Source organism: Salmo trutta, chromosome 36 (assembly GCF_901001165.1).
Source record: "Salmo trutta chromosome 36, fSalTru1.1, whole genome shotgun sequence".
NCBI classification, from domain to species: domain Eukaryota; kingdom Metazoa; phylum Chordata; class Actinopteri; order Salmoniformes; family Salmonidae; genus Salmo; species Salmo trutta.
The window spans coordinates 369,389-391,045 of NC_042992.1; the positions used below are offsets into that span (position 1 = coordinate 369,389).

At 45.1% G+C, this 21,657-nt stretch overlaps 1 protein-coding gene across 3 annotated transcripts in view; it reads right to left on the minus strand.

The window, feature by feature from the left end:
- fam91a1 (family with sequence similarity 91 member A1) overlaps positions 1-21,657 on the minus strand; it is an 83,425-nt gene that overhangs the window by 34,854 nt on the left and 26,914 nt on the right. For all 3 annotated transcript variants that reach the window (XM_029736094.1, XM_029736095.1, XM_029736096.1), the window contains 7 exons: positions 11,792-11,898; positions 10,766-10,804; positions 7,933-8,045; positions 7,382-7,485; positions 7,091-7,209; positions 1,410-1,496; positions 977-1,106 (listed from right to left, as the gene is read on the minus strand). In XM_029736094.1, the coding sequence (XP_029591954.1) occupies positions 977-1,106; positions 1,410-1,496; positions 7,091-7,209; positions 7,382-7,485; positions 7,933-8,045; positions 10,766-10,804; positions 11,792-11,898 (699 nt within the window). The remainder of the gene's footprint in view (positions 1-976; positions 1,107-1,409; positions 1,497-7,090; positions 7,210-7,381; positions 7,486-7,932; positions 8,046-10,765; positions 10,805-11,791; positions 11,899-21,657) is intronic.

A 21,657-nucleotide genomic window follows, 5' to 3' on the forward strand; every position in this document is an offset into this window, starting at 1 on the left:
TCCAGAGCATCCCAAACATGCTCAATGGGTGACATGTCTGGTGAGTATGCAGGCCATGGAAGAACTGGGACATTTTCAGCTTCCAGGAGTTGTGTACAGATCCTTGTGACATGGAGCAGTGTATTATCATGCTGAAACATGAGGTGATGGCAGCGGATGAATGGCACAACAATGGGCCTCAGGATCGTGTCACGGTATCTCTGTGCATTCAAATTATCATAGATAAAATGCAATTGTGTTCATTGTCCGTAGCTTATGCCTGCCCCATACCATAACCCCACCTCCACCATGGGGCCCATACCATAACCCCACCTCCACCATGGGGCCCATACCATAACCCCACTGCCGTAATGGGGCACTCTGTTCACAACGTTGACATCAGCAAATCCATACACGTGGTCTGCAGTTGTGAGGCCGGTTGGACGTACTGCCAAATTCTCAAAAACTATGGCTTATGGTAGAGAAATTAACATTCAATTCTCTGGCAACAGCTCTGGTGGACATTCCTGCAGTCAGCTTTCCAATTGCACACTCCTTCAAAACATGAAACATCTGTGGCATTTTGTTGTGTGACAAAACTGCACATTTTAGAGTGGCCTTTTATTGTCCCCAGCACAAGGTGCACATGTGTAATGATCATGCTGTTTAATCAGCTAGCTGATATGCCACACCTGTCAGGTGGATGGATTGTCTTGGGAAAGGAGAAACGCTCACTAACATGGATGTAAACAAATTTGTGCACAACATTTGAGAGAAATCAGCTTTTTGTCTGTATGGAACATGGGACCAACACTTTACATGCTGTGTTTACATTGTTGTTCAGTGTTATTATACTATTGCACACAAAATATCTCATACCTTTTTCAACAACTTTTATTTTTAATTCTAACAACTTTTAACACAGAGAACAGGGTGTGAGCATTATGTTATTGGTTCCTAATTAAAGAAAGAGGGTGTTAGCTGTGTTGTTAGTTACCGTTGTTAGGCAGGTCAGGGCCCTGGTCGGTGGTCAGGTCCTTGTTGTAGCGGAGAAACAGGATAGTGTTCCTGAGGGTCAGAGCGTGGTCAAAATACCTCTGGGCCTCGCCCTCTGCCGTGCTCTCTACCTGATGGAGGGAGAGAGAGGGGTTAGTATAACTCTGGGCCTCGCCCTGTGTGTGTGTGTGTGTGTGTGTGTGTGTGTGTGTGTGTGTGTGTGTATATGCGTTCCTGTGTCTGTCATGTGTACAAATTTGAGTCTGCCCGTGACCCTGTTGTGATGCCATATTACATTGCCAAAAAATGTTGTCTCCCCCTCTACGGCCCCTCTGTGTAAATTGGTTTGCCACCTCCAGGGACTGGCTTAGTTCCCATGGAGCCTAGTAATGAAGGTTTACTCTCTAGCTCAATCACACACACACACAGCTTACTTTCTCCAGCTCCATCAGAAAGCTGTCCAGGGTCTCGTCTGACAGCTTCCCCACCTCAAACATGGTGACCGCATGGCTTTTCAGGTTCTGAGGGAGAGAAACAGAGACATGGTTTAGTACAGTGGTGCCCAAACTGTGGGGGCGAGGAGTCCGCAGGAGGGGTACGGGGGTACCCCCCCCGAAAAAAAGGAAACTCAGTCCAGCTTTAAAAACTTACTCTTGAAAGTTGTAATAGTACAATACACAAGGTTGGTAGTACACCATCAGTTCCTCGTCACGTTAATCACTGCAGACTTTAAAAAAGCTATTTATAACTTGTCAGAAATGTCCAGATCAACTTGCCCATGTTTTTTTTAAATTTAGGTTTTTAGCTCAGATATTGTTGTAATTTTGCAGTCACACAAATATCACATGCATACACATCAGACATGGCAAAATGTATAGAATTGTGCAAGAAAATTTGCTTCACAACTGCAAAATGTTCATTGCACCCCATGACAAAACGTGTAGAATTACAGGAAATAAGCTTTAAACCTGCTAAATTCTCTCCAAAAACAAGAGGGGTGGTAACAGTTTGCGTCGTGAACAGCGCTTGGATAGAAATAGACGTGGCTCGGGTGGGTGGGGGGGGATTTGGGCGCGGGATGTTCCCCAATGCTGGAAGGGGGGCCCCCCCCTGAGTGAAAAGATTTGGGAACCCCTGGATCAGTAGATGCTTGTATTACAGTTTCTCCTTGATCATCCTATTCTTATTCAATAACAAGATATTTAGATGTCTCCTGCTGTCACATTATCATCAAGTATGAAAGGAGTGGAAAGGAGGGGGTATGAATGAGCCAATTGTAAGCTGGGGATGATTAGGTGGCCATGATGTTATGAGGGCCAGATTGGGTATTTTGCCAGGACACCAGGGTTAACACCCCTGCTCTCACAAATAATCCTGCATAATCTTGGGAGAGAGGCAATCCTACCTACTACCACATTACAGTAACTTCTACTACATTTAATACCGCTACTACCACTACTGCTAATACTACCACTACTGCTACTACTAATACTACTACTACTACTACTACTACAACCACTACTACTACTACAACCACTACTGCTACTACAACCACTACTGCTACTACAACCACTACTGCTACTACCGCTACTACCGCTGCTACTACTACTGCTACTACTACCACTAATACTACTGCTACCGCTACCGCTACTACCACTACTACTACCACCGCTACCGCTACTACTACCACTAATACTACTGCTACCGCTACTACTACTACTACTACCACTGCTACCGCTACAGCTACTACTAATACTACCACTACTGCTACTACTAATACTACTACAACCACTACTACTAATACTACCACTACTACAACCACTACTGCTACTACCACTACTGCTACTACTAATACCGCTACTACCACTACTACTACTGCTACCAATACTACTGCTACCGCTATAGCTACTACTAATACTACTGCTACCGCTACTACTACTACTACCACTAATACTAATACTACCACTACAGCTACTACTAATACTACAGCTACCACTACTACTACTAATCAAATCAAATGTAAATCAAATGTATTTATAAAGCCCTTCTTACATCAGCTGATATCTCAAAGTGCTGTACAGAAACCCAGCCTAAAACCCCAAACAGCAAGCAATGCAGGTGTAGAAGCACGGTGGCTAGGAAAAACTCCCTAGAAAGGCCAAAACCTAGGAAGAAACCTAGAGAGGAACCACTACTGCTACAGCTACTACTACTGCTACTACTAATAATATTACCACTAATACTACTGCTACAGCTACTACTAATACTACAGCTACTACTAATACTACTACTACTGCTACAGCTACTACTACTAATATTACCACTAATACTACTGCTACCGCTACAGCTACTACTAATACTACCACTACTGCTACTAATACTACCACTAATACTACCACTACTGCTATTACTACTACTACTTATACTGCTGCTACCACTATTACTACTGCTGCTACTGCTACTTCTGCTACTAATACTACCACTAATACTACTACTACTGCTACTAATACAACCACAACTGCTACTACTACTACTGTTACTACTGCTGCTATTACTACTGCTCCTACTACTACTATTATTGCTACTGTTACTACTGCTACTACTACAGCTACTACTACTAATACTACCACTAATACTACAGCTACTACTAATACTACAGCTACTACTACTACTGCTACAGCTACTACTGCTGCTACTTCTACTAATACTACTGCTACCGCTACAGCTACTACTACCACTACTGCTACAGCCACTACAACTAATACTACCACTAATACCACTACAGCTGCTACTACCACTACTGCTACAGCTACTACAACTAATACTACCACTACAGCTACTACTACCACTACTGCTACAGCCACTACAACAAATACTACCACTAATACCACTACAGCTGCTACTACTACCACTACTGCTACAGCTACTACAACTAATACTACCACTACTGCTGCTACCGATACTACTTCTACTACTGCTACTAATACTACCACTTATACTACCCCTACTGCTATTACTACTACTACTTATACTGCTGCTACCACTATTACTACTGCTGCTACTGCTACTTCTGCTACTAATACTACCACTAATACTACTACTACTGCTACTAATACAACTGCTACTACTACTACTACTGTTACTACTGCTGCTACTACTGCTCCTACTACTACTATTATTGCTACTACTACTACTACTATTATTGCTACCACTACTGCTGCTACTAATACAACCACAACTACTACTATTGCTACTACTACTACTACTATTATTGCTACCACTACTGCTCCTACTACTACTACTGTTATTGCTACTGTTACTACCACCACCACTACCACCACCACCACCACCACCACCACCACCACTACTACTACTACTACTACTACTACTACTACTACTACTACTACTACTACTATTATTGCTACTACTACTGCTGCTACTAATACAACCACAACTGCTACTACTACTACTACTATTATTGCTACCACTACTGCTCCTACTACTACTACTGTTATTGCTACTGTTACTACCACCACCACTACCACCACCACCACCACCACCACCACCACCACTACTACTACTACTACTACTACTACTACTATTATTGCTACTACTACTGCTGCTACTAATACAACCACAACTGCTACTACTACTACTACTACTACTACTATTATTGCTACTACTACTGCTGCTACTAATACAACCACAACTGCTACTACTACTACTACTACTACTATTATTGCTACCACTACTGCTCCTACTACTACTACTGTTATTGCTACTGTTACTACCACCACTACTACTACTACTACTACTACTACTACTACTACTACTACTACTACTACTACTACTACTACTACTACTACTACTACTACTACTACTACTACTACTACTACTACTACTGTTATTGCTACTGTTACTACCACCACTACTACTACTACTACTACTACTACTACTACTACTACTACTCTACTATTATTGCTACTGCTACTACTGCTGCTAACCACTACTCCTCCTCTTACTAGTACTACATCTACTACTACCCCTCCTCCTCCCCCTACTACCACCACTACTACTACCAGTACTCTATTATAACTCTCCTGTGACGATCTGAAGGATCAGGTTACAGTGGGTCCTCTCTACAGCGTGCTCTCTCTCTCGTAGAGGGGGAGGGAGAGCGGGAAGTCAACTGTTTTATGGTCGGTCATAAAACACGCTGCCTCTATGCTCTGTAGTGTCGAGCTTGGAATGTAAACTGTGGAACACAGAGAGACACATTTGGACATCAAAAGTTTGAATAATTAAACAATATTTCTATTTTTGAGAATGTGGGAGTGGTCCGTGGACACTTAAGGGACAGTTATGATGAGTGCGTTTCATTTGGTGACCTCATGAAGGACAGGAAACACAACATAACTGTATCTCTTAAAGTGTACATTTCCCAGCTGTCAGGTTGACATCTAAATGTTGTGGAACTTATATGATTAAATATGAATGTTGAAATGGTTAAGAACTACAACTCTATAGGCCCAGGAGACCAGACAGCGTGTAGTGTTGGCTACATGACTGGAAATGGTTCAACTCTGAGACTATCGATCACTACAGAATAAGAGCAAATCCTAGAAGTAGAATTACTAGTCTACAGCTGGAAATTACATAAGTCTAGTACGAGAATACCGACAACCGCGGAAGCATCTATCCTATGCAACAACCATCTGTACACCTGACGCATCCATAACAACAGACACTATCCAGAGCCGCAGAGAAAACTACAACCACGAAGGACATTGTGACTTCTGGTTAACCAGACTCTCTCTGATGAACTGACTCTCCAGCAGACGGACCGACGATTCCAACAGAGAAGACAATTAAGCCAATTATCGCTGATTGATTATTTAGGCTAGGGTTCGGGCAGATATCTCAGGGTTTGCGACGGTCAGTAATGAGAACTGATGAGGTAATAATAATTCATTAATAAGCGACTGTTTTGATAAGATATGAGTCGATTCGGGAAATAGAGACTCTATAAACATTTTCCCATGGTGCCCCGACCTCCTAATTTATTAAAGTTTACATGATTAGTTTAATCCCTGTGCCCCCGCACATTGACTCTGTACCGGTACCACCTGCATATAGCCTCACTACTGTACATAGCCTCGGTACTGTTATTTTTACTGTTGTTTTTATTTCTTTACTTATATTGTTCACCTAATACCTATTTTTTACTTAAAAATTGCACTGTTGGTTAGGGCCTGTAAGTAAGCACTTCACTCTAAGGTCTAGTTGTATTCGGCGCACGTGACAAATAAACTTTGATTTGATAATATTATCATCTACTATCATATCTGTAATAACACTATAATATTATCATCTACTATCATATTATCTATAATATTATCATCTACTATCATAATATCTATAATAACACTATAATATTATCATCTACTATTATATTATCTATAATATTATCATCTACTATCATAGTATCTGTAATAACACTATAATATTATCATCTACTATCATATTATCTATAATAACACTATAATATCATCATCTATCATATTATCTATAATAATACTATATTATCATCTACTATCATATTATCTATAATAACACTATAATATTATCATCTACTATCATATTATCTATAATAACACCATAATATTATCATCTATCATATTATCTATAATAACACTATATTATCATCTACTATCATATTATCTATAATAACACTATAATATCATCATCTATCATATTATCTATAATAACACTATAATATCATCATCTATCATATTATCTATAATAATACTATATTATCATCTACTATCATATTATCTATAATAACACTATAATATTATCTATAATAACACTATAATATTATCTATAATAACACTATAATATTATCTATAATAACACTATAATATTATCTATAATAAAACTATCATATTATCAAGGGTTAGGGGTCAGAGGTTAGGGTACGTACCGGAGAGAGGTTCCCCATCATGAGGAAGGCGGTGAGGGTTAAGGGGTCAAAGGTTAGGGTACGTACCGGAGAGAGGTTCCCCATCATGAGGAAGGTGGTGAGGGTTAAGGGGTCAAAGGTTAGGGTACATACCGGAGAGAGGTTCCCCATCATGAGGAAGGCGGTGAGGGTGGAGTCAAACAGGAAGGCGATCCTCTTGGTGGGCGGGGCAGCAGGACCAGGGTTAGTCAGGCTGCTCACACTGGCGTTGTCTAACACACAGAGAGAGAGAAGAACTCATCATCCCATGATGCAATGGATTAGATTGTTTTGAGAAAGCACAAACAGACCTGGGATCAGGCTACAGCCGCCCTACTCAGGGGTTACCGTGGGCAGCCTGAGCCAGATCCAGGGCTTGTGGTGTGTTCTGGGGGAGATTCTCACCTTGGTCCTCCAGGCTGGTGGTGTCTGTAGCAGAGGATCCAGCCTCCATCACAGGACTCCCCTGTTCCCACGACAGCAGCATCTGTTTGGGGTCCACAGTGCTCCTGGGACACGGGGTGGGAAACGTACATTACATTTACATTTTTTTTACATTTGAGTCATTTAGCAGACGCTCTTATCCAGAGCAACTTACAGTAGTGAATGGATACATTTTCTTTTTTCTTTTTTTTTGTACTGGCCCCCCGTGGGAATCGAACCCACAACCCTGGCATTGCACACACCATGCTCTACCAACTGAGCCACAGGGAATGCCTAACACACACACTGGGTCTGTGTGTGTGTGTGTGTTAGGGGGCTTGTGTCTTATAGTGTGGATGTGATTTACATCTGCTATTGTATTCAGAGTATTGACATCCCCGTGGGTTTGGCGCTGTGTTACACGTCCCAAGAGTCTTTAAAGAGGCTCAAAGAGGGAGCCCTATAGTGTAGGTTTTGTGGATTTGGCTGCCACAACAGGCTTCCATAGTCTTGAAGTGGTATTGAAGACCTACTTCAATCTGTTGACAGAGGGAGCAGTCTTCCATGTGGGGTGGAGCTGCTCTGAGCTGAACGAGCCTCCTTTCTTCAGGGCAAAACCCAGGCGACAGTACATAGACACAGCATTCTGACAGAGGGAGGGGATGGGGGGGAGAGAGAGAGAGAGAGAGAGAGAGAAGAGAACTATTAAAATAACAGTGTACAGCCAGAAGCAGCCTGTTCCTAATCAATGGTATGCCATGAGGGTCAAACAGAACGGTGTCAGCCAAGTTAGTGTCCATGGGTTGCTGCTTTGTTCTGCTCCTTCCACTGACCTCTCATTGTCCACTGAAGACAAACTAGTCAGTCAGACCACCTTCACACCAATTATACTAATCATTATCAAGCACTGTAGGAATTTATTCTGAAACACCCTGCATCATTACGATTACACAGAAAATAACAGAATAAGTTGTGGAGAAAGTTTCCTGCTCTTATTAACAACTTAAAGTTAAATCGCCAAAGGAAATTCTCTCAGACACAAAAATCTCAATGTTTTAATGTATTCTACAGTCAAGAATTTTTTTTGCCGGTAGGTTAGAACAGAAAACTAAAAACATCTTGTACCACATCCTTCAAGGTTAAAATGACAAGTGGGAAATATGAAATGGGGGAAATGTTTTGAAAGTTTCACCCAGGAGACCATTAGATTGAAGGAGGGTTGCTCTAGGAGAAAGAGAGAGAGAGAGAGAGAGAGAGAGGGAGAGAGAGAGAGAGACACAGAGAGAGAGAGAGAGACAGAGACAGAGACAGAGAGAGAGAGAGAGAGAGAGAGAGAGAGAGACAGTGGAGGAGAGAGAGGAGAGGACATGAGGAGAGAGAGAGAGAGAGAGAGTAGAGAGAGAGAGAGAGAGAGAGAGAGAGAGGAGAGTGAGAGAGACAGTGAGAAAGGAAAGGGAGGGGGGAAGAGAGAGAGAGAGAACACGAGATAGAGAGAGAGAGAGAGTGAATAGAGACAGAGAAACAGAGACACCAGAGAGAGAGGACAGTGAGAGTATAGAAGGAGAGGAGAGAGAGAGAGAGAGAGAGAGAGAGAGAGAGAGAGAGAGAGACAGTGAGAAGGAAAGGGAGGGGGAGAGAGAGAAAAAGAAAGAAAGAAAAAGAGAGAGACAGAGACTCTCCACTAGTAGATCACCTCTGACATTTTATGTGTGTGAGAAAAATAGCAGCCCTAGGATATAAAACAATAGCAGCCCTAGGATATAAAACAATAGCAGCCCTAGGATATAAAACAATAGCAGCCCTAGGATATAAAACAATAGCAGCCCTAGGATATAAAACAATAGCAGCCCTAGGATATAAAACAATAGCAGCCCTAGGATATAAAACAATAGCAGCCCTAGGATATAAAACAATAGCAGCCCTAGGATATAAAACAATAGCAGCCCTAGGATATAAAACAATAGCAGCCCTAGGATATAAAACAATAGCAGCCCTAGGATATAAAACAATAGCAGCCCTAGGATATAAAACAATAAAAGGATATTAGGAAGGAAGAGTTGTAGAATTTGGGGAAAATATTAAACCCTGGGGGGGGGGGGGGGTGTGTGTGGTGTGGGTGTGGGTGTGGGTGTGTGTGTGTCGGTGTCGGTGTGTGTGTGTGTCAGTGTGTGTGTGTGTGTGTGTCGGTGTGTGTGTGTGTGTGTGTGTGTGTGTGTGTGTGTGTGTCGTGTGTGTGTGTGTGTGCGTGTGTGTGTGTGTGTGTCGTGTGTCATGTGTGTGTGTAACAATAGCCAAACTGTCAGCTGATGTGTCAAAATAAAACATTTAACTTTCAAATCTGCTGATATTCTTATATATATTACATATATTATGACTATAAATGACTATAATAATCTTCGATATAGAACAGGGACATTATCCTTTCAACAGAAAACAGAATGACTTATGATGAACTCAGTCTTTAACGGGGTTGTTACCAAAGCAACATCTCTACTTACTTCTTAGATCATCTGAGTAAATTAAATGGGAGGCTGTCCTGAAGAACATGGCCTGTGTCCCTGTTACTGATACAGCGCACAACTTAGGATGCCATCTGGGATGTAAGGATGGCTGATTTCACATTCAGTGTGAGCATAGTTAAAGCTCTGTTTCCACCTAACAGTGTCCAGCAGCACTAGGTGCTGACAGGACCATCCATTAATAAACCCATCAGAACTACAGCAAGGTGCTGACAGGACCATCCATTAATAAACCCATCAGAACTACAGCAAGGTGCTGACAGGACCATCCATTAATAAACCCATCAGAACTACAGCAAGGTGCTGACAGGACCATCCATTAATAAACCCATCAGAACTACAGCAAGGTGCTGACAGGACCATCCATTAATAAACCCATCAGAACTACAGCAAGGTGCTGACAGGACCATCCATTAATAAACCCATCAGAACTACAGCAAGGTGCTGACAGGACCATCCATTAATAAACCCATCAGAACTACAGCAAGGTGCTGACAGGACCATCCATTAATATTCATGCAACTGTACCCCAAATGGCACCCTATTCCCTATATAGTGCTCTACCTTTGACCAGAGCCCTATGGCACCCTATTCCCTAAATAGTGCTCTACCTTTGACCAGAGCCCTATGGCACCCTATTCCCTATATAGTGCACTACTTTAGACCAGAGCCCTATAGTCGTAGTATAGATGGAGTTTATTTTGGGGACACACCTTCACGGCTGACTGGAAGGGCATGTCTTCACACCACATATAACATTCAGATGGGCCCCAATGATATCCAGTGACTCCTATAAGTAACCATGGACAATATAACAGTGTATGTGTGTGATATTATAAGTACGTACCTTCACCAGGCCCAAGTCAATCTCCAGAACATTAGCCAGCTGGAACAAAACCCCCAGAGGAAGAGGATCAAGACTAAATGGGACTGAAATCACTTTAATAAAGTCAATAATAAAACACACCAATAAGCATTGTTCAATAAAGCACACGTATTATGGTTAGATTCTATTAGCCTCGTTTGAGCATCCTGCAAAGCTCCTACTGTATGAAACAGAATGTGATCTCAAGAGCCTCCTGCAAAGCTCCTACTGTAGGAAACAGAATGTGATCTCAAGAGCATCCTGCAAAGCTCCTACTGTAGGAAACAGAATGTGATCTCAAGAGCATCCTGCAAAGCTCCTACTGTAGGAAACAGAATGTGATCTCAAGAGCATCCTGCAAAGCTCCTACTGTAGGAAACAGAATGTGATCTCAAGAGCATCCTGCAAAGCTCCTACTGTAGGAAACAGAATGTGATCTCAAGAGCATCCTGCAAAGCTCCTACTGTATGAAACAGAATGTGATCTCAAGAGCATCCTGCAAAGCTCCTACTGTAGGAAACAGAATGTGATCTCAAGAGCATCCTGCAAAGCTCCTACTGTAGGAAACAGAATGTGATCTCAAGAGCATCCTGCAAAGCTCCTACTGTAGGAAACAGAATGTGATCTCAAGAGCATCCTGCAAAGCTCCTACTGTAGGAAACAGAATGTGATCTCAAGAGCATCCTGCAAAGCTCCTACTGTAGGAAACAGAATGTGATCTCAAGAGCATCCTGCAAAGCTCCTACTGTAGGAAACAGAATGTGATCTCAAGAGCATCCTGCAAAGCTCCTACTGTAGGAAACAGAATGTGATCTCAAGAGCATCCTGCAAAGCTCCTACTGTAGGAAACAGAATGTGATCTCAAGAGCATCCTGCAAAGCTCCTACTGTAGGAAACAGAATGTGATCTCAAGAGCATCCTGCAAAGCTCCTACTGTAGGAAACAGAATGTGATCTCAAGACCAGGATGGTCCAACGAGGCCAAGATGTAATATTATATTTCACCTACCTCTGACACGTTAGTTTGCTCGTCAATGGACACAAATATTTTGTACAAAAGGGTTTCAAAGTAGTCTCCCTGGACCCTGTTCATCACGAAGCCTTCCAGAGGTGGCACTGGGAGATAAAACATAGAATTAATGAATAGATAATATACTGCAAAAAAACAGTTGAAGTCGGAAGTTTACATACACCTTAGCTAAATACATTTAAACTCAGTTTTCACAATTCCTGACACTTAATCCTCGTAAAAATTCCCTTGTTTTAGGTCAGTTAGGATCACCACTTTATTTTAAGAATGTGAAATGTCAGAATAATAGTAGAGAGAATGATTTATTTCAGATTTCATTACTTTCATCACATTCCCAGTGGGTCAGAAATTTACATACACTCAATTAGTATTTGGTAGCATTGCCTTTAAATTGTTTAACTTGGGTCAAGCGTTTTGGGTAGCCTTCCACAAGCTTCCCACAATAAGTTGGGTGAATTTTGGCCCATTCCTCCTGACAGAGCTGGTGTAACTGAGTCAGGTTTGTAGGCCTCCTTGCTCGCAAACACTTTTTCAGCTCTGCCCACAAATATTCTATAGGACTGAGGTCAGGGCTTTGTGATGGCCACTCCAATACCTTGACTTTATTGTCCTTAAGCCATTTTGACACAACTTTGGAAATATGCTTGGGGTCAATGTTCATTTGGAAGACCAAGCTTTAACTTCCTGACTGACGTCTTGAGATGTTGCTTCAATATATCCACATAATTTTCCTCCTCATGATGCCATCTATTTTGTGAAGTGCACCAGTCCCTCCTGCAGCAAAGCACCCCCAAAACATGATGCTGCCACCCCCGTGCTTCACGGTTGGGATGGTCTTCTTCGGCTTGCAAGCCTCCCCCTTTTTCCTCCAAACATAACGATGGTCATTATGACCAAACAGTTCTATTTTTGTTTCATCAGACCAGAGGAAATTTCTCCAAAAAGTACGATCTTTGTCCCCATGTGCAGTTGCAAACCTTAGTCTGGCTTTTTTATGGCAGTTTTGGAGCAGTGGCTTCTTCCTTGCTGAGCGGCCATTCAGGTTATGTCGATATAGGACTCGTTTTACTGTGGATATAGATACTTTTGTACCTGTTTCCTTCAGCATCTTCACAAGGTCCTTTGCTGTTGTTCTGGGATTGATTTGCCCTTTTCGCAACAAAGTACATTAATCTCTAGGAGACAGAACACGTCTCCTTCTTGAGCGGTATGATGGCTGCGTGGTCCCATGGTGTTTATACTTGCTTACTATTGTTTGTACAGATGAAAGTGGTATCTTCAGACGGAGGTCTACAATTCTTTTTCTGAGGTCTTGGCTGATTTCTTTTGATTTTCCCATGATGTCAAGCAAAGAGGCACTGAGTTTGAAGGTAGGCCTTGAAATACATCCACAGGTACACCTCCAATTGACTCAAATGATGTCAATTAGCCTATCAGAAGCTTCTAAAGCCATGACATCATTTTCTGGAATTTTCCAAGCTGTTTGAAGGCACAGTCAACTTAGTGTATGTAAACTTCTGAGCCACTGGAATTGTGATACAGTGAATTATAAGTGAAATAATCTGTCTGTAAACAATTGTTGTAAAAATGACTTGTGTCATGGACAAAGTAGACGTCCTAACCGACTTGCCAAAACTATAGTTTGCTAACAAGAAATTTGTGGAGTGGTTGAAAAACGAGTTTTAATGACTCCAACCTAAGTGTATGTAAACTTTTGACTTCAACTGTATGTTGTGGGGCCTCTTCACAGCCCTCAGACAGTTAAAGATGGTCATGTTGTGGGGCCAAATGTTTTCTCCCCTTTCCATCCAAATGGACTTGTAATAACACCATTATCTCACTCAGATCAAGGATCTGCTGCCATTACCCATGATCCCTGGCTGAATAAACCATTAACACAGTATGAGATAAATAGGACCATAAGAGGTGTGTGTTAATGTTGTCACGATACCAGCATTTTATTTTGATACTAGTTTTAGTATCACAATACTCGATACCAGGTTAAGTATCACAATACTCGATACCAAGTTTAGCATAATACTCGATACCAGGTTTAGGATCACAATACTCGATACCAGGTTTAGTATCACAATACTCGATACCAGGTTTAGGATCACAATACTCGATACCAGGTTTAGGATCACAATACTCGATACCAGGTTTAGTATCATAATACTCGATACCAGGTTTAGGATCACAATACTCGATACCAGGTTTAGGATCACAATACTCGATACCAGGTTTAGGATCACAATACTCGATACCAGGTTTAGTATCATAATACTCGATACCAGGTTTAGAATCACAATACTCGATACCACGGCAAGAAAAGAAGGCATATTAGCCAAAGTCAATCGTTGGGCATCTTGAGTTCAAGATCATTACATTTTACATATTTTACGTTAAAACATTTCAGAGAGAGCCATGTATTCATGAATGAATCAATTAGACTTTGTTTTTACCAATCTAACTACATAACATAATGGTAATCATTTATTTAAATGGTAAATCTCTATTGATAAACTGGGTAAATCAATATGTAGCCTAGGCCTATCCACAATGCAGGTGGTTGCGTATTCAATAGGAGTGTGTGCAGGCATTGAGTTACTGAGCTTGTTTGGGCTGATCGAACGGGGCTACAGATGACCAACAATCTGTTTCTCTTCCATTTAAGACTTATTTAATTTTACTGATTAACAACATTTGCATAGAAGTAGTTTATTTTATAAAAAAATGTGCGATGTCTCTTTAACTAGTAATAAAGTCATTCACAAGGCAAGAGGAGAGCGGCCCGGAGTCGGTTCACAGAGGAAATAGATCATCTTTGGGAGAGATGTGAGACACCGATGAAGTGAATTAAATTTTGGATTCATATTATCACAAACTAAGTACCAGAGGGTAGTGAATTGATGTTCTCTATCTGTCAGCTAGAAAGGAAAGTTGGCCTACAAAGCTGGAAGCTACCGGTATCTTCTTCCATTGTTCTAGCTTGTATGGACATTGTTTTGCGAACTGTAATTAAGTTTCAACATTTCTACATGACGTGTCGCATTATTGAAGTGTGTTAACTTGTGCACAGCATGAGTGGGGAGCTAACATGATGCAGCCCAGACTCCCAGGCTAGCAGTGAGTTAGTGGAGCTAACATGATGCAGCCCAGACTCCCAGTACAGGCTAGCAGTGACTTAGTGGAGCTAACATGATGCAGCCCAGACAACCAGTACAGGCTAGCAGTGAGTTAGTGGAGCTAACATGATGCAGCCACGACTCCCAGGCTAGCAGTGAGTTAGTGGAGCTAACATGATGCAGCCCAGACTCCCAGACTAGCAGTGAGTTAGTGGAGCTAACATGATACAGCCCAGACTCCCAGGCTAGCAGTGAGTTAGTGGAGCTAACATGATGCAGCCCAGACTCCCAGTACAGGCTAGCAGTGAGTTAGTGGAGCTAACATGATGCAGCCCAGACTCCCAGGCTAGCAGTGAGTTAGTGGAGCTAACATGATGCAGCTCAGACTCCCAGTACAGGCTAGCAGTGAGTTAGCGGAGCTAACATGATGCAGCCCAGACTCCCAGGCTAGCAGTGAGTTAGTGGAGCTAACATGGTGCAGCCCAGACTCCCAGTACAGGCTAGCAGTGAGTTAGTGGAGCTAACATGATGCAGCCCAGACTCCCAGGCTAGCAGTGAGTTAGTAGAGCTAACATGATGCAGCCCAGACTCCCAGTACAGGTTAGCAGTGAGTTAGTGTAGCTAACATGGTGCAGCCCAGACTCCCAGGCTAGCAGTGAGTTAGTGGAGCTAACATGATGCAGCCCAGACTCCCAGGCTAGCAGTGAGTTAGTAGAGCTAACATGATGCAGCCCAGACTCCCAGGCTAGCAGTGAGTTAGTGTAGCTAACATGATGCAGCCCAGACTCCCAGGCTAGCAGTGAGTTAGTGGAGCTAACATGATGCAGCCCAGACTCCCAGGCTAGCAGTGAGTTAGTGGAGCTAACATGATGCAGCCCAGACTCCCAGGCTAGCAGTGAGTTAGTGGAGCTAACATGATGCAGCCCAGACTCCCAGGCTAGCAGTGAGTTAGTGGAGCTAACATGATGCAGCCCAGACTCCCAGGCTAGCAGTGAGTTAGTGGAGCTAACATGATGCAGCCCAGACTCCCAGGCTAGCAGTGAGTTAGTGGAGCTAACATGATGCAGCCCAGACTCCCAGGCTAGCAGTGAGTTAGTGGAGCTAACATGATGCAGCCCAGACTCCCAGGCTAGCAGTGAGTTAGTGGAGCTAACATGATGCAGCCCAGACTCCCAGGCTAGCAGTGAGTTAGTGGAGCTAACATGATGCAGCCCAGACTCCCAGTACAGGCTAGCAGTGAGTTAGTGGAGCTAACATGATGCAGCCCAGACTCCCAGTACAGGCTAGCAGTGAGTTAGTGGAGCTGACATGATGCAGCCCAGACTCCCAGTACAGGCTAGCAGTGAGTTAGTGGAGCTAACATGATGCAGCCCAGACTCCCAGTACAGGCTAGCAGTGAGTTAGTGGAGCTAACATGATGCAGCCCAGACTCCCAGACTAGCAGTGAGTTAGTGGAGCTAACATGATGCAGCCCAGACTCCCAGGCTAGCAGTGAGTTAGTGGAGCTAACATGATGCAGCCCAGACTCCCAGTACAGGCTAGCAGTGAGTTAGTGGAGCTAACATGATGCAGCCCAGACTCCCAGGCTAGCAGTGAGTTAGTGGAGCTAACATGATGCAGCCCAGACTCCCAGTACAGGCTAGCAGTGAGTTAGTGGAGCTAACATGATGCAGCCCAGACTCCCAGTACAGGCTAGCAGTGAGTTAGTGGAGCTAACATGATGCAGCCCAGACTCCCAGACTAGCAGTGAGTTAGTGGAGCTAACATGATACAGCCCAGACTCCCAGGCTAGCAGTGAGTTAGTGGAGCTAACATGATGCAGCCCAGACTCCCAGGCTAGCAGTGAGTTAGTGGAGCAAACATGATGCAGCCCAGACTCCCAGGCTAGCAGTGAGTTAGTGGAGCTAACATGATACAGCCCAGACTCCCAGTACAGGCTAGCAGTGAGTTAGTGGAGCTAACATGATGCAGCCCAGACTCCCAGGCTAGCAGTGAGTTAGTGGAGCTAACATGATGCAGCCCAGACTCCCAGGCTAGCAGTGAGTTAGTGGAGCTAACATGATGCAGCCCAGACTCCCAGGCTAGCAGTGAGTTAGTGGAGCTAACATGATGCAGCCCAGACTCCCAGTACAGGCTAGCAGTGAGTTAATGGAGCTAACATGATGCAGCCCAGACTCCCAGACTAGCAGTGAGTTAGTGGAGCTAACATGATACAGCCCAGACTCCTAGGCTAGCAGTGAGTTAGTGGAGCTAACATGATGCAGCCCAGACTCCCAGGCTAGCAGTGAGTTAGTGGAGCTAACATGATGCAGCCCAGACTCCCAGGCTAGCAGTGAGTTAGTGGAGCTAACATGATGCAGCCCAGACTCCCAGTACAGGCTAGCAGTGAGTTAGTGGAGCTAACATGATGCAGCCCAGACTCCCAGGCTAGCAATGAGTTAGTGGAGCTAACATGATGCAGCCCAGACTCCCAGGCTAGCAGTGAGTTAGTGGAGCTAACATGATGCAGCCCAGACTCCCAGTACAGGCTAGCAGTGAGTTAGTGGAGCTAACATGATGCAGCCCAGACTCCCAGGCTAGCAGTGAGTTAGTGGAGCTAACATGATGCAGCCCAGACTCCCAGGCTAGCAGTGAGTTAGTGGAGCTAACATGATGCAGCCCAGACTCCCAGGCTAGCAGTGAGTTAGTGGAGCTAACATGATGCAGCCCAGACTCCCAGGCTAGCAGTGAGTTAGTGGAGCTAACATGATGCAGCCCAGACTCCCAGGCTAGCAGTGAGTTAGTGGAGCTAACATGATGCAGCCCAGACTCGCAGGCTAGCAGTGAGTTAGTGGAGCTAACATGATGCAGCCAAGACTCCCAGGCTAGCAGTGAGTTAGTGGAGCTAACATGATGCAGCCCAGACTCCCAGGCTAGCAGTGAGTTAGTGGAGCTAACATGATGCAGCCCAGACTCCCAGTACAGGCTAGCAGTGAGTTAGTGGAGCTAACATGATGCAGCCCAGACTCCCAGTACAGGCTAGCAGTGAGTTAGTGGAGCTAACATGATGCAGCCCAGACTCCCAGTACAGGCTAGCAGTGAGTTAGTGGAGCTAACATGATGCAGCCCAGACTCCCAGACTAGCAGTGAGTTAGTGGAGCTAACATGATGCAGCCCAGACTCCCAGGCTAGCAGTGAGTTAGTGGAGCTAACATGATGCAGCCCAGACTCCCAGTACAGGCTAGCAGTGAGTTAGTGGAGCTAACATGATGCAGCCCAGACTCCCAGGCTAGCAGTGAGTTAGTGGAGCTAACATGATGCAGCCCAGACTCCCAGTACAGGCTAGCAGTGAGTTAGTGGAGCTAACATGATGCAGCCCAGACTCCCAGTACAGGCTAGCAGTGAGTTAGTGGAGCTAACATGATGCAGCCCAGACTCCCAGACTAGCAGTGAGTTAGTGGAGCTAACATGATACAGCCCAGACTCCCAGGCTAGCAGTGAGTTAGTGGAGCTAACATGATGCAGCCCAGACTCCCAGGCTAGCAGTGAGTTAGTGGAGCAAACATGATGCAGCCCAGACTCCCAGGCTAGCAGTGAGTTAGTGGAGCTAACATGATACAGCCCAGACTCCCAGTACAGGCTAGCAGTGAGTTAGTGGAGCTAACATGATGCAGCCCAGACTCCCAGGCTAGCAGTGAGTTAGTGGAGCTAACATGATGCAGCCCAGACTCCCAGGCTAGCAGTGAGTTAGTGGAGCTAACATGATGCAGCCCAGACTCCCAGGCTAGCAGTGAGTTAGTGGAGCTAACATGATGCAGCCCAGACTCCCAGTACAGGCTAGCAGTGAGTTAATGGAGCTAACATGATGCAGCCCAGACTCCCAGACTAGCAGTGAGTTAGTGGAGCTAACATGATACAGCCCAGACTCCCAGGCTAGCAGTGAGTTAGTGGAGCTAACATGATGCAGCCCAGACTCCCAGGCTAGCAGTGAGTTAGTGGAGCTAACATGATGCAGCCCAGACTCCCAGGCTAGCAGTGAGTTAGTGGAGCTAACATGATGCAGCCCAGACTCCCAGTACAGGCTAGCAGTGAGTTAGTGGAGCTAACATGATGCAGCCCAGACTCCCAGGCTAGCAATGAGTTAGTGGAGCTAACATGATGCAGCCCAGACTCCCAGGCTAGCAGTGAGTTAGTGGAGCTAACATGATGCAGCCCAGACTCCCAGTACAGGCTAGCAGTGAGTTAGTGGAGCTAACATGATGCAGCCCAGACTCCCAGTACAGGCTAGCAGTGAGTTAGTGGAGCTAACATGATGCAGCCCAGACTCCCAGACTAGCAGTGAGTTAGTGGAGCTAACATGATACAGCCCAGACTCCCAGGCTAGCAGTGAGTTAGTGGAGCTAACATGATGCAGCCCAGACTCCCAGGCTAGCAGTGAGTTAGTGGAGCTAACATGATGCAGCCCAGACTCCCAGGCTAGCAGTGAGTTAGTGGAGCTAACATGATACAGCCCAGACTCCCAGTACAGGCTAGCAGTGAGTTAGTGGAGCTAACATGATGCAGCCCAGACTCCCAGTACAGGCTAGCAGTGAGTTAGTGGAGCTAACATGATGCAGCCCAGACTCCCAGGCTAGCAGTGAGTTAGTGGAGCTAACATGATGCAGCCCAGACTCCCAGGCTAGCAGTGAGTTAGTGGAGCTAACATGATGCAGCCCAGACTCCCAGGCTAGCAGTGAGTTAGTGGAGCTAACATGATGCAGCCCAGACTCCCAGGCTAGCAGTGAGTTAGTGGAGCTAACATGATGCAGCCCAGACTCCCAGGCTAGCAGTGAGTTAGTGGAGCTAACATGATGCAGCCCAGACTCCCAGTACAGGCTAGCAGTGAGTTAGTGAAGCTAACATGGTGCAGCCCAGACTCCCAGGCTAGCAGTGAGTTAGTGGAGCTAACATGATGCAGCCCAGACTCCCAGGCTAGCAGTGAGTTAATGGAGCTAACATGATGCAGCCCAGACTCCCAGGCTAGCAGTGAGTTAGTGGAGCTAACATGATGCAGCCCAGACTCCCAGGCTAGCAGTGAGTTAGTGGAGCTAACATGATGCAGCCCAGACTCCCAGTACAGGCTAGCAGTGAGTTAGCGGAGCTAACATGATGCAGCCCAGACTCCCAGGCTAGCAGTGAGTTAGTGGAGCTAACATGGTGCAGCCCAGACTCCCAGTACAGGCTAGCAGTGAGTTAGTGGAGCTAACATGATGCAGCCCAGGCTCCCAGGCTAGCAGTGAGTTAGTGGAGCTAACATGATGCAGCCCAGACTCCCAGGCTAGCAGTGAGTTAGTGGAGCTAACATGATACAGCCCAGACTCCCAGTACAGGCTAGCAGTGAGTTAGTGGAGCTAACATGATGCAGCCCAGACTCCCAGGCTAGCAGTGAGTTAGTGGAGCTAACATGATGCAGCCCAGACTCCCAGGCTAGCAGTGAGTTAGTGGAGCTAACATGATGCAGCCCAGACTCCCAGGCTAGCAGTGAGTTAGTGGAGCTAACATGATGCAGCCCAGACTCCCAGGCTAGCAGTGAGTTAGTGAAGCTAACATGGTGCAGCCCAGACTCCCAGGCTAGCAGTGAGTTAATGGAGCTAACATGATGCAGCCCAGACTCCCAGGCTAGCAGTGAGTTAGTGGAGCTAACATGATGCAGCCCAGACTCCCAGGCTAGCAGTGAGTTAGTGGAGCTAACATGATGCAGCCCAGACTCCCAGGCTAGCAGTGAGTTAGTGGAGCTAACATGATGCAGCCCAGACTCCCAGTACAGGCTAGCAGTGAGTTAGTGGAGCTAACATGATGCAGCCCAGACTCCCAGGCTAGCAGTGAGTTAGTGGAGCTAACATGATGCAGCCCAGACTCCCAGTACAGGCTAGCAGTGAGTTAGTGGAGCTAACATGATGCAGCCCAGACTCCCAGTACAGGCTAGCAGTGAGTTAGTGGAGCTAACATGATGCAGCCCAGACTCCCAGGCTAGCAGTGAGTTAGTGGAGCTAACATGATGCAGCCCAGACTCCCAGGCTAGCAGTGAGTTAGTGGAGCTAACATGATGCAGCCCAGACTCCCAGTACAGGCTAGCAGTGACTTAGTGGAGCTAACATGATGCAGCCCAGACTCCCAGACTAGCAGTGAGTTAGTGGAGCTAACATGATGCAGCCCAGACTCCCAGGCTAGCAGTGAGTTAGTGGAGCTAACATGATGCAGCCCAGACTCCCAGTACAGGCTAGCAGTGAGTTAGTGGAGCTAACATAATACAGCCCAGACTCCCAGGCTAGCAGTGAGTTAGTGGAGCAGGCAGGGTTATGGGAGCAGGCAGGGTTCTCTATAATAAGGGCTAGCAGTGAGTTAGTGGAGCAGGCAGGGAGCTCTATAATAAGGGCTAGCAGTGAGTTAGTGGAGCAGCCAGGGAGCTCTATAATAAGGACTAGCAGTGAGTTAAAGGAGCAGGCAGGGAGCTCTATAATAAGGGCTAGCAGTGAGTTAGTGGAGCAGGCAGGGAGCTCTATAATAAGGACTAGCAGTGAGTTAGTGGAGCAGGCAGGGAGCTCTATAATAAGGGCTAGCAGTGAGTTAGTGGAGCAGGCAGGGTTCTCTATAATACGGGCAAGCAGTGAGTTAGTGGAGCAGGCAGGGTTCTCTATAATAAGGGATAGCAGTGAGTTAGTGGAGCAGGCTGGGAGCTCTATAATAAGGACTAGCAGTGAG